Source organism: Candoia aspera, chromosome 13 (genome assembly GCF_035149785.1).
Source record: "Candoia aspera isolate rCanAsp1 chromosome 13, rCanAsp1.hap2, whole genome shotgun sequence".
In the NCBI taxonomy this organism is placed as follows: domain Eukaryota; kingdom Metazoa; phylum Chordata; class Lepidosauria; order Squamata; family Boidae; genus Candoia; species Candoia aspera.
In genome coordinates this window covers 9,701,581-9,714,988 of record NC_086165.1, presented here as the reverse complement: position 1 = coordinate 9,714,988, position 13,408 = coordinate 9,701,581, and the positions used below count along the sequence as shown (strand labels likewise).

The 13,408-nt window shown below is 40.3% G+C and overlaps 1 protein-coding gene across 1 annotated transcript in view; it reads left to right on the top strand.

Annotated features, from left to right (window-relative positions):
• The window catches only part of FBN1 (fibrillin 1), a 173,034-nt gene that overhangs the window by 47,635 nt on the left and 111,991 nt on the right, over positions 1-13,408 (top strand). The window contains exons 6-7 of the mRNA XM_063314449.1: positions 7,800-7,997; positions 10,041-10,166. Of these exons, the coding sequence (XP_063170519.1) occupies positions 7,800-7,997; positions 10,041-10,166 (324 nt within the window). The remainder of the gene's footprint in view (positions 1-7,799; positions 7,998-10,040; positions 10,167-13,408) is intronic.

Below are 13,408 nucleotides of genomic sequence, written 5' to 3'. Positions count from 1 at the left end.
CTCTAGAATATTGTCCATCCACCTTGCCCTTGGTCGGCCCCTCTTCCTTTTGCCCTCCACTCTCCCTAGCATCAGCATCTTCTCCAGGGTGTCCTGTCTTCTCATTATGTGGCCAAAGTATTTCAGTTTGGCCTTTAATATCATTCCCTCAAGTGAGCAGTCTGGCTTAATTTCCTGGAGGATGGACTGGTTTGATCTTCTTGCAGTCCAAGGCACTCTCAGAAGTTTCCTCCAACACCACAGTTCAAAAGCATCGATCTTCCTTCGCTCAGCCTTCCTTATGGTCCAGCTCTCGCAGCCATATGTTACTACGGGGATCACCATTGCTTTAACTATGTGGACCTTTGTTGTCAGTGTGATGTCTCTGCTCTTAACTATTTTATTGAGATTGGTCATTGCTCTTCTCCCAAGGATTAAGCGTCTTCTGATTTCCTGACTGCAGTCAGCATCTGCAGTAATCTTTGCACCTAGAAATACAAAGTCTTTCCCTGCTTCTACATTTTCTCCCTCTATTTGCCAGTTATCAATCAAGCTGGTTGCCATAATCTTGGTTTTTTTGAGGTTTAGCTGCAAGCCAGCTTTTGCACTTTCTTCTTTCACCTTCATCATAAGGCTCCTCAGTTCCTCTTCGCTTTCAGCCATCAAAGTGGTATCATCTGCATATCTGAGATTGTTAATGTTTCTTCCAGCGATTTTAACTCCAGCCTTGGATTCCTCAAGCCCAGCATGTTGCATGATGTGTTCTGCATACAAGTTGAATAGGTAGGGTGAGAGTATACAGCCCTGCCATACTCCTTTCCCAATCTTAAACCAGTCCATTGTTCCGTGGTCTGTTCTTACTGTTGCTACTTGGTCGTTATACAGATTCCTCAGGAGGCAGACAAGATGACTTGGTATCCCCATACCACTAAAGAACTTGCCACAATTTGTTATGGTCCACACAGTCAAAGGCTTTAGAATAGTCAATAAAACAGAAATAGATGTTTTTCTGAAACTCCCTGGCCTTTTCCATTATCCATCGGATATTGGCAATTTGGTCCCTAGTTCCTCTGCCTTTTCTAAACCCAGCTTATACATCTGGCAATTCTCGCTCCATGAATTGCTGAAGTCTACCTTGCAGGATCTTGAGCATTACCTTACTGGCATGTGAAATGAGTGCCACTGTTCGATAGTTTGAACATTCTTTTGTGTTTCCCTTTTTTGGTATGGGGATATAAGTTGATTTTTTCCAATCTGATGGCCATTCTTGTGTTTTCCAAATTTGCTGGCATATAGCATGCATTACCTTGACCGCATCATCTCGCAAGATTTTGAACAGTTCAGCTGGAATGCCATCGTCTCCAGCTGCCTTGTTATCTTGGTAGATTGCACTAAAAGAGATAAAATCTCCTACACATTGAATTTGACTGCTGGACGGGTGATTTTAGGGACACATTCATACAATTCTCTTGGCAACAATATGGAAGTGGTTTCCCATTGCCTTCTTCTGGAATGTTGACTTCCCCGAAGTCTACAGCGTGCCACTTTCCCATCTAAGCTTCCCTTGCTGAGAGGTGGTCAGCCAGGTTTTCCCACCTGCTAAGGCCTGCTGAGGCCTAAAAAAATGGATAGGACTGACCCCTCCTGCTTTTTAAAGTTTGTCAGAACCAGAGCTGGAACAAATGGCATTTTGAAATCCTACACTAAATTTATAGGTAGAGAAATTGGATGGATAGTTTCTTTGAATTTCTCCAGAAGCGGGAAGAATTCTTCAACAATTTATGAAGGACTCTGTTGATGATGACTGTAGAACAGCTATTGGAAAATCTCCATGAAGAAGGCATTCCCTTATGATGCCTTGAAGCATGGTAGCCTGTGAGGCTGCAGACTGCTGGAAAGGAAATGCAATACAGAAAACAGGATATTCAAACATCCTTCTTGACTATCTTGTAACTAAACATACAAGAGCACCACACCCCATCCATGAGAATTTCATGGAATTATTTTCTCCTCTGGAAGAAATGTTGTAAGCTAATTCTTTTTCATCAACTTGAATGAGAACTGGCAGAAAAAAACTGAGGTGAATTTCTCAGTTTGGCTCTGGTTCAAATGAACATCATGTAACAATGGAATGAAATTATATTAAAAAGCTTGTGCATTCAATAGTACCATATCTATCCATATGAAAAAAATATTTCCCACAGCATACTGTGTAGTCAGATTACTACTTAGTAGAGGGTTATACTAAGAGGAATCTTCCTTTACTGTCCCCAAAAATTGACTGATGAATAAACATAAAAAGGCCAGAATCTAATATTTCCAGGGTCATAATTTCTGAGCATGGCTTCTGTGCATACATCATTAGAGACATCCTTTCTATTTACCAGTTTTGGAGAATTGTTCATTAGTGATGTCCTAGTTTGAATAAAAACCTGCCAGTGGTCTAAAGTTCAGTGATCTCCATTGTTGTACTTAGGATACATCAATTTTTCTTGTGTCTAAGTAATGAACACTAAAAAGTAATATTTTGATTTGTTTTCAATTGAGTATTAGGTTAGTCACGGTATTTTAAGTATTTATTTTAGTTCTAGTGCATTGGCAAATGGATTTTGGTAAACAATTTTCTGTTGTAGGGAACTGTCTTCTGGAATTGGTTCAAGTAGAACCACTAAAAAGTACGAGAAGAAGCAAAAGAATGAAAGCTTTTACACTGTTGGAGGAAATAATATCACCAGTGTGATACCTCTGGTTTCCACGTGAAATGCTGTATCTCAGAGCAGTGGTAAAGGGGACAGATGTATACTTCCATACAACTTGAAATCTGCATATGTTTTCCTGTGGAAACAAATCTGAGGGCCTCTTCAGACATTGTACCTGAACATCTTTCACTGTTTCATCTTTCAGTTTTGGATTACAACTCCCTGGCTAGGTTAATGGGAGTTGTAGTCCAAAACTGATGATGCGTCAAATTGGGGAAAGTCGATTCAGGCCTTTTCAACCTACGTGTAATGCTGTATAGTGCAAAAAATCTAAGTAGCTGGTATGGCCAACACGCATACATGTTTGTGAACTGAGATTTTCCTGTATAAATGTCTGGAAAAGTGCCAAAGATTGAGGGAAGAATGTTCAGTCTTCATAACGACCTTCGTTAGAAGGGGCGTCCTCGCATTTTCTCTGTGCCGCACATGATTTTAGTGAAAAGGCCAATGACAAAGGCTTTTATTTAACAGGGGGAAAAAGGGGGTTGTGGTACATCTGCCAGAGAGGGAACTTGGCAATGCCATTGTTTTGTTGTTGCGGTGGGATAATGGAACAAAACATAATATTTTATTAATGACAGAGTTTAATTTTGCCTCTCAGATAAATAGTTTGCCCAACCATAAACAAACCAAAGCAGATGTATCCCACGCACCCTCCTCTTCAGCTATAGACAAAGCTTGCCCACAGTTAAACGGGTACTGCTTTATGTCTGTGTATTCCTGAAAATTGTTCTTAATGTATTTTCTTGTAAGCTGCTACCCTTGAGGCCTACTTTAATGGGCGGAGGGGAATAAGCTTGGCTTCTTATTCTTACTTTGGTTTGGAAAATGCAAATAATTTGGTTGATAATGGGAAGATCCCGAATGAGCTGATCTTCAAGCACAAAATAACTCACTAGGAGGATTCATACATTACATCACGGACCAGTGGCCAAGGCTGGCTGGTTTTAACCATAACACAGAGCTGTAAACAATGATTTTCAGACATCAGCGGTTGGTTCACAAAACATTGGGTATCAGTATGGTATAATGGTTAAGATGTTGGACTGGGGAGAGATAAGTTGAAGAATTTACTTGACTATAGAGCTCATGAGCATATTGGGTGACTTTGGACCAATGATACTTTCTCTGCCCAACCTATCACACAGAGAATTATTATTACTACTAGTAGTAGTATTAATTGGGCGACCATCCACTTTGATGGAGCTCAGGTTGAACAAGTTGAGTGATTTAAAGCTGATAACAACCAGTTATCCCTCAGCCTGACATGGTGCCTCTGGCGAATAAGTAGCATACACATTGCTACCAAAATGCGCATCTGTTGATCATTAATGCTACCAATAGTTCTGCACAGCGCAGAATTCTGGAGCTTGCTCAAAGTTTCCCAAATGTGCTGCCTACATCAAATATGAGAGATTTCAATCTATGACAAATTGGAGCAATGAAAGAATGATGCTGCAACCAACCTATGGTAACTGATGGAATTCAGAAGTTGAATGCAGTGGTTTGGCCACATCTGCCATGTAACCCCATGCTGATTTTCTTACTGATTGTTCTGGAAATGTCAGTCCTTCGAAGCAGGCCAAATGGACAAAGAGACACTGCAGGAAATCCAAGAATGCTGTTTTATTGCTGTCGGGTATAATAACAGAATCTTGAAAGCCTAAGTTTCTCTCGGCCCCATCTTATACTAAACACAATCAAGACAGGGTTGTTTTGAGCTTCTTTCTCATGTTTCCTTCAATCTCTGGTCTGTGTAATTTTTTCTGCAAATCCCTCCTTAATGGCTCTTTCATACCTTCCCCGAGGTCAGCTCTGAATTCCTTTATAGGATATCCTGCCTCATGGGTTGGAAAGTACAGCATCCAGCTCCAAAGAAGTTCACCAGCCAGATCTTGCTGGCTAGGCGGGTGTCCCTTTCCTCCTTCACCGCTCTTGGTGTGGCCCTCCTGAAGCTGTTTTCTTGGTGGAAGAAGATGACATCCCAAATAGAAAGGCTGTACTGGTCTTTAGTCAAGGGCATATGCTGGTATATACCAGTTACATCTGCTCGTCCCATCAGATCCAGCAAGAGAGGCATGCTGCAGGTCCTGTCTCTCAGGGAACTACACTTGGTGGGCCTGAGGAGGTGGGCCTTCTCTGCCATGATGCCTGCCTTATGGAACATTCTCCCCCCTGAAGTGAGGTCATCTCCACCCCTATTATTTTCTGGAAGTCCCTCAATACTTGGCTATGTCATCTGGCATGGGGGTCTCAGGGGGTCAGTGGAATCTTGAGGTGGCTCCCTTGATGATCAAATCTCTTGTGTCTTTTTCTAAAAACTTTGTAATATGACTGTGTTTGACATGTTTATTGTTTTATATTTTTTTCTGTACACTGCTCAGAGCCACTTCTTGTGAGATAGTATACATTTGATAAATAAATAAATAAATAAATAGTTCAGCGACTAGCCCCAAAGAAAACTGACTGAAACATGTGGAACAAGATCCAGCAAAACCTGGACTCATCCTGATAGGAGCAAAACAACTGGCCCACAACAAAGAAAAATGGAGGAATATGCTGTGTTATGTCAGCGGACCCATAGCACCTTCTACTTCATCCTGGTTACAGTTGGTTGTTACCAGATGTGAGCTAAGGACTCCAAGTTCAGTTCAAGTTCAAGTTCAATTATTATAAATTAGATTTGTCATGGGGATAAAATAAGGTGAGCCCACTTGATGAAAGGAAATGTGGGAAATAAATGCAGTAAATAAATAAACATGCTATACCTAAAGGTAGGCATCAGTGCATCCTGTCTTACTTAAGGGCAAGTCTAGGTAAAGGTAAAGGTTTCCCTTGACGTAAAGTCCAGTCGTGTCCGACTCTAGGGGGCGGTGCTCATCTCCGTTTCTAAGCCTTAGAGCCGGCGTTGTCCGTAGACACTTCCGGGTCATGTGGCCAGCATGACGACACGGAACGCCGTTACCTGCCCTCTGAAGCGGTACCTATTGATCTACTCACATTTGCATGTTTTCGAACTGCTAGGTGAGCAGGAGCTGGGACTAGCAACGGGAGCTCACCCCGCCGCGCGGTTTCGAACCGCCGACCTTCCGATCGGCAGCTCAGCGGTTTAACCCGCAGCGCCACCGCATCCCTAAGGGCAAGTCTAGCATTCAAAAATTGTTTCCTTATCCTTCAAAATGGGGAGGTCTACATGCATAGTGTTAGGAAATATGTTTAAAAAATAATGCCCAGATTTGCTCCCCTAGAAGTTTGATTCACATGTGAAAGGCGGCTTCTCTTTTTCTAGCTCATTTTCAGGCTATTTCAAAATTCCTTCATATATGCTTTAAAAAACTGTTTTGTGTTTAGCATTTGCTAATTTTATGGCACTTGTAAAGTGCCATAATGAAGTGAAGCCATTTCATTTTCCTTTCAAGTTTTACATGTTAAATGTGGTGATGTGGAATTGTTTCTGGATACCATGCAGTTGAATACCATGGTAAACATACAAACAAGCCAAGAAACTATAGCATAAAGGTGCTTCTGACTGCACCTTGCAGACTTTCAGAGTTGTGACAGGGAACCTAGAAGCTTAAGGTTAGATTTTTAGAAAACATTTTCTGGGTGGTTCTGTCAAACTAGGGATGTTGATTCACTTGGGTTTATCTGTTTGCTAGATTTATATCTAGAAAGCCAGTTTGGTGTCGTGGTTAAGACATCAGGCTAAAAACTGGGAGACTTTGAGTTCCTGGCTAAAACAAGGCAATTGGCCAGTAGAGTTAGATCCAGCATGTTTTTAAATGGAAACATCTATACTTACTGGATCCCCGCCAGAGGCAAATGAAATGGACTGCATATGATGGTTTGCAATAATCTGGGAAGGAAAAAGAAGAAATCTGTGATGTCCATGAACTGCTCGTCCAGAAACCATTGGAGAATCACCTCTGCAGAGCTCACCACATGTGGCAACTAAATTCTACATAAAGTATCCACTGGAGGTGGTCAGATTGAAGCACCCAGAAGCAGACAAGAACGTCCAGGTGCTTAGGATGGACCGTTCCCTCCAACAGCCACACCTCTGCTTCTTGGTGTCATATGGAATCCTAAGGCTCCATTTGTGCACCCCTGCAATATCCTATAGAGATGCACATAATTGTCAGAGAGCCCATTTGGTGTAGCGGTTAAGGCCTCAGGCTAGAAACTGGGAGACCGTGAGTTCTAGTCCCACCTTAGGCACAAAGCCGGCTGGGTGACCTTGGGCCAGTCCCTCTCTCTCAGCCCTAGGAAGGAGGCAAGGACAAACCACTTCTGAAATCTTGCCAAGAAAGCTGCAGGGACTAGTCCAGGTAGTTGCCAGGATTCGATACTGACTTGAAGCCACACACAGACACACACAAAAGATTTGTATCTGGCCTTTCCTTTAGGAACTCAAGATGTCATGTGCTGGATTCATTCTGCTAATTTTACTCACCCAACAACAATCCTGTGAAATAGATTTGACTAAGAAAAAAGTGACCACCTCAAAGTCCCATAGAGAGTTTTTAGGGCTGAGGCTGGCCTTGAATTTCCCCAGTGCTGGTTTAACACCCAGCCACAACACCACACTGATAGAGGAAGCCTTGCCTTTTCTAAATCAAGGATTAACCTGACCTAGCCTTTTCTGGTTCCAGGATCTGAGCATTGGGTGTTCTTGGTTTGAAAGTTTGGATTAAGAAGCAGTGATGATCGATAGCCAATTTATGAGATATTATTCTGACGGTGACTCAGTGCAAAAAAAGGAAAAGAAAAAAAATGACGTATGTAATTAGTTGCAGAGAAGAAGGGTTTTCAGCTGCCCTTTCCTCATTTTCATTGTGCTTCCTGAACTATTTTCTTTCCCCAGTTTAAGAGACTTGATTTATTGACTTACTCTTGCTACTCACTCACTTCAGTCTCAGTCTGGGATTAGGAGGACCAGATACAAGAAAGGATGAGCCAGGCTGAAGGCTGAGTAATGAATGTTATGTAGACGTATCTGAATCCCTAGAATGTAATTCACTCCAAATGCAATACTGATGAGGATTCCTTGCTGTGACTCAGATTACAGGACAGGGCCGTGCTTCACCTTGGTGACCAACCAGATGTGCCAGGGGCAGCTCAGCGGGATCGTCTGCACAAAAACCCTCTGCTGTGCAACAGTGGGGAGAGCGTGGGGTCACCCCTGTGAAATGTGTCCAGCCCAGCCTCATCCTTGTCGGCGGGGATTCATTCCAAACATCCGAACAGGAGCTTGCCAAGGTATGGTGTTACACAAACGTTTTACACAATACATTTGTTATGTATTACGGGAGGGCTTCATCCAGAGTCCTAAATCAATGCTGTACAAAGAAGGTGCAGAAACAACAGTTAGATCTATATTATTAGATCTTCTCTTATTTCACCGTTTTCTCAGTTCCTGTGGATAAGAAAGTCTTTCTGGTTTTCACCCTAAAGGTTCCCTCATTTCATGACTTCACTGTTGAAAAGCTGCTACAGTAAAAAGCACTGAGTTTTCAAGACAGGCAAAACTGATTTTGGTGACACTGCCAACCTTCCAGGTTTTCCTTTCAAAAACATGCTAACACAGCAGTCCCCCTAACCTGGAGACGGCTCTTAAGATTGCTCGGTTAAAAACAGCCTATTACACAATATGCTAATTGAAATCCATTTACGTTTGATTTTGAATCTTAAGATGTGCCAAGATGCCTGAGTCTGTGTTGCCATTGAAAGTTCTTACGCTGCTTTTGGCTTTTATTCTAATACATCCAGCTGTATAAATTCTTTTATTGTCTGAACGTCTGGCAGGAAATAGGAGAAAGTTAACAGGGACAGCAGCTATGTGCTGAATTGGTGTGGGCTTAATATTCTCAAGATCCCGTCTCTGAGGATTTTTTTTTTCCTTGCAAGGCCTCTCTCTAAAATGTTCTTTAGCAGTAATTTGTGGGTATGGAAAAGGTAAAGATTATAAATCCCATATTATTATTGTGAATCCAAAATCTCTCCCATGGTGAACTCAAGACACAGCATTGTTTTAGAAACGTTGAATATGGCTCAGCAAAAAGCAAGCCATTTTTCATGTCTTTTAACAGCTGCAATGGCTCTTAAAACTTCATAAACGTTATGTATACGTTTTGATAATGTTCTAACTGTTCGGTGTTAGCATTGGCTCCTGCTTAAACTTAGTGAAGTCCAGTATTTGAGAACCGTTCTGTTCCCTACAAATTAACAATGGGTCACATCCCATAGTTTATAAACCAAGTTGTTGGGTGACAGCATTCAGCTTCTACCAACTCTTTAGGGACATCTTCGCACGTTTTTGATTTATTTTGGCAAATCCCAAGAGACCTACTTATTTATATACGTCCCTTTATTTCTGAGAAATGGTATCCATTGCGGATGAAAACTTTTAGCTGAAAAGGAAAAGCTAAAAATAAAGCAGCGGAAATGTATACAAGTTCTCTGTTTATTTCTTCTCTATAGCCTAGACAGAGGTGGGCCATTTTTAAACTAGTGGGCACCTTGGAAATTTTGAGAGTATGTCATGGTTGCCAAAGCAAATGTGGGCAGTCCTAAAATGCCCGTTGACCGGAGGGCAAACTGGTGAAATTGCTCCCAGCAGCAACTCCAGGCTTCTTAGGTGCAACTGTCTCAATATATTTTGTTTTCTTTCTGGGCAAATAAATCACTGAGCTGTAGACAGCCTCTATTTTGTTATTGTCTAGGAATATGTATGGGGCTTATATGGAGTACATTCTAGTAATTGAGTACTTTAGGGGCTGAAGTCTGGTTCTTTGCTTTGCAGCATTACAGGTTCCTATTTAATTTAATTTTAAATAAAATCTGAAAAAAAGTCCAGTGGGACAGAGAGCTTGGGATGTGTCAGAGTGCTGGAAAATTGGTGCTCTAGACAGTAGTTTGGCTATCTCTGTCCTAGGAATAAAGCAGAGCCCTCGTTAAAATGTCTGCCAAGTCGTATACTCCAGCAGAACAAACTTAAATGTAAACTTTTTTTCCTTGAGAAAGTATTTTATAGGGCTGCACATACTTAAAAGTTGATTTGGAAAAGCTACATCAGAATGTGCAGCACCTCATTAAAGCAGCCATATCTTTTTTTCAGGCATCCATATGAAAACAGACATGGCCACTTCTGAATCTTTTCTGAGAAATACACTGCTGGAATGTTAAATAATTCACAAATCTCTCCCAGGGAAGGAATATAGTGCAGGGTACAGAAGCAATGAATGTGTGTTTGTAGCTGTTTGGACAAATTAACTATGGTGTTCTTTTTGTTTTGCATGATAGATGTGGATGAATGCCAAGCTATCCCTGGGATTTGTCAAGGGGGAAATTGCATTAATACAGTTGGATCTTTTGAGTGCAAATGCCCAGCTGGACACAAGTTTAATGAAGTGACACAGAAATGTGATGGTAAGTCTTTCAGAGCTTCCCTATGGAAAGATGGAAAACTTTACATTCAGTGTGCTTTTCCCATCACTTAGCAGGAACTAATAATTAATTATTAATAATTTCTTAATGGCAAAATATGCCATTCAGATGTTACATTTCATGGAACTTAAAAACTGTTGCATTTTTTTGATTCTTAAATATGGATGTTGCATTTCTACCAAGCTTTACTTGTCTAAAAATTGTCTTCTAAAACTGGAGTAAGAGGTCGGAAGGAAACTAAAGGACAAGACTGTTTATAGTAGCTATATTTGCCTATTCTAGTAAGTCAGAATGCAGGGTTATTAAACTACAATATGCATGAACTTCTTGCTGTTGTATACTCTATTTGTTCTTCTTGTTTTTCTGGTTCACATAATGGATAAAGAAATCAGGCATCAGTATATTAGCATTGCATCTCTATTCTCGATTATGTTTTCTTGTACTCAACAAGTTAGAATTTGTAGAAAGATTTGTTTTTGCTTATGAACAAGGTCATCATCCTATCATAAGCTAACAGAATGGATGTGACCAGTGTTTCTTTCAAAACTGGATGGAAGGAGGGGAAAAGGGAAACTCTATTAAAATATATTGTGTTCTTATTTTACTTATTTAATTAATCTGCATGCCTGCCCAACTCACAAATTGCAGCTCTAGGTGGCCGACATAGGGTTAAAGCAACTAAACAAAAATAAGCAAAAGAAAAATAAAAGCAACAATAAGAATGTAATACATCTGATGCCAACCACAAGCATTCTCTTAAACTATTACAAAACTGGCTCATCTAACATCCCAACCCAATCCATGGGGAAGATGCAGGTTTTCAAAGTCTTATAGACGGCCAACAGATTTGGAGCCATCCAAATCTTAGGGGTTATGTTGTATACTGACAAAGAAGGCACACCGTCTGGGTCCCATTAGATGACATTGTTTCATGTTGTTCATCCCTCCAGCTTTTTGATTTATATGGAATGTTTGCTTCTTGGCTGGTATTTATACAATCTACCAAGAGAATACAAAACCCATAATCTAGCTAGCTGGTTGAACAAGAAGTGCTTTTTTATTTCTTTTCCCCTAGACACACAAATATGTGTTTCAAAAAGTACCATTTCTCTCATACCAATCCAATCTTCTGTTTCCTTTATCTGAAACTTTTGATAGATAGCCATGGATCATGCCTTACTCTTCTCCCCATAAAATAGTATTTCACAGGAACTTGATTCATAGCTTATTTAACATGATGGCTAATCTAATATTACGGCCATCAGTGGCGTTATTTAGGAGATGTTACCCTTAAGTGAACTGTTCATTGCAGTGAATCAGAACCACACCATATATAAAACATAAACCTTTTTAGAGTTATCACATTGTTTGTCCTGAATGTAATGCCTAAGGCTCTGCAAACTAGCATCGGAGTTATTTTTAAAAGTTAGCTAAAATAATAATCTTCACACAACAACTACTTTGTCATTTTTATTTTGTCTTATGTAAACCAATTTGCAAAGAATTTGATCCAGACAAATAGGGTTTTCATGCTGTCTGCCTATGTTGTTGGCCAGAGGGCAGCCAAGGGGTAGAAATGTCTAACTTCTCAAACATCACTGAAATGTTTCTTTTGAGAGGGAAATTCAGTAGCAGCCCACTTCAGAAACTAGTTACACGAGATTACATGGAATTAACTAAAATGATTCCCATTGACTCAAATCGGCTTAAATTTAGGCTCCCTTGTTTTAATCTGTTTGCAAGTAAGACAACCAAAATGCAGTCAGCTGTTGGAATTTTGAACTGACGCATTTGTACTTTCAGAGCAGCAATCCTGTATAAGACAAACTGAGCGAACACTTCTGCAGCTAAATTTAAGTTCTCACAGGTTGGATAATATAGGGAATAACCAATTAACATTTGAGAGGCACAGAGTGTACGAAGAGAACTTCAGTGAATGGATGTTCTGTTTGAAAACTCATGAGTATGTTGACAACAATGAAGAATCATTCATTCAGTAAGGCAGTGGACACCTTTCTCAGCTAGCATGCCTTTCCTAAGTTGTTTAGCAGATAGACGTGCAATTTGTGGGAGGATCTTTAAGACATTCTGAAGCAACTTTTTAATAGTGTTCAGCAAAAACTCAAAAGGTAATCTGAGTTCAAGGGATTTGGGGGGAAGGGTTTAAGAGTGAGCAATTTTTACTTGATGTGATTACACTGTAGCAGACAGATGTCTTTTTAAAAAAAAGTTAAAATTGTGAAAGTCAAACTGCAGAAACAATGGCTGAAAAAGACTTCTACTATCAAGGGGGAAAAGATTTGACAGAACTGCGGTTTAAGTTAGCCCGTTGATGGCCACGCTATCCCTCACAATAGGATCAGATTAGACCGTCTACATCCCTGAACGCAAAGTCCAAAATTGTGTAGCCCCATAATCTAATTGCCGTTTCAAATTTGTTCCAATTTTAATACAATTTAATATGATTACAATTTAATAGAAAGATAAGCACACAATTCTTACCAGTTTCAATAGTCACCTTTTCTTATTCAATGTTACCTCAACTCTTTGAAGATCAATAAACACTGCAGACTACTTTTATTTTAGAAAGGAAGAACTGCAATGTTCATATGGCAGTCCCAGGCTAATGATCAAGTTTACTCTGATTCAGATGGGAAAAGACTGTAATGACTAAATGCAAGAACGCTGCTTTCTATTACATTATCCTTTTTGTCTGCCTTATCTATTTCCTTACCTGGCCTTTGAAACCAGAAGAATGGCTGGGAGAAGAGAAGCCAGCTGGCTAGCTGTGGCAGATGACTATCTTTCAATACAAAATATATAATTCTAAAGATTTTAGAATTATGAGTGGCAAGCTCTACTTTATGGCTTAAGCCATAGAAAAATGTAGACTAGGGTGAGATAATATGATGCTCCCCATATGCTCTCCATATGTTTTTACTTATTACATGGCCAGTGGCAAGGGCTTGTTGGAGTTGTGCTCCAAAAAAATTCTAGAAGGCACCAAGGTGATTATTCTTGGTCTGGAGCTTTCACACATCTGTATGGTATAGACCTGAATGCCTAAGTCTAGCACAAAGGAAAGGATAGTCCTTCTGAACTGTTGAGATATGTTGGAAGTAGTACCCAACTGTTGGCCATGCAGTCTGGGAATTGTTGTGACTTCAGTACATCAGAAGGGAATCAGGTTGGAGAAGTCTGAGCTAGAAGTAAAATGGATAAAC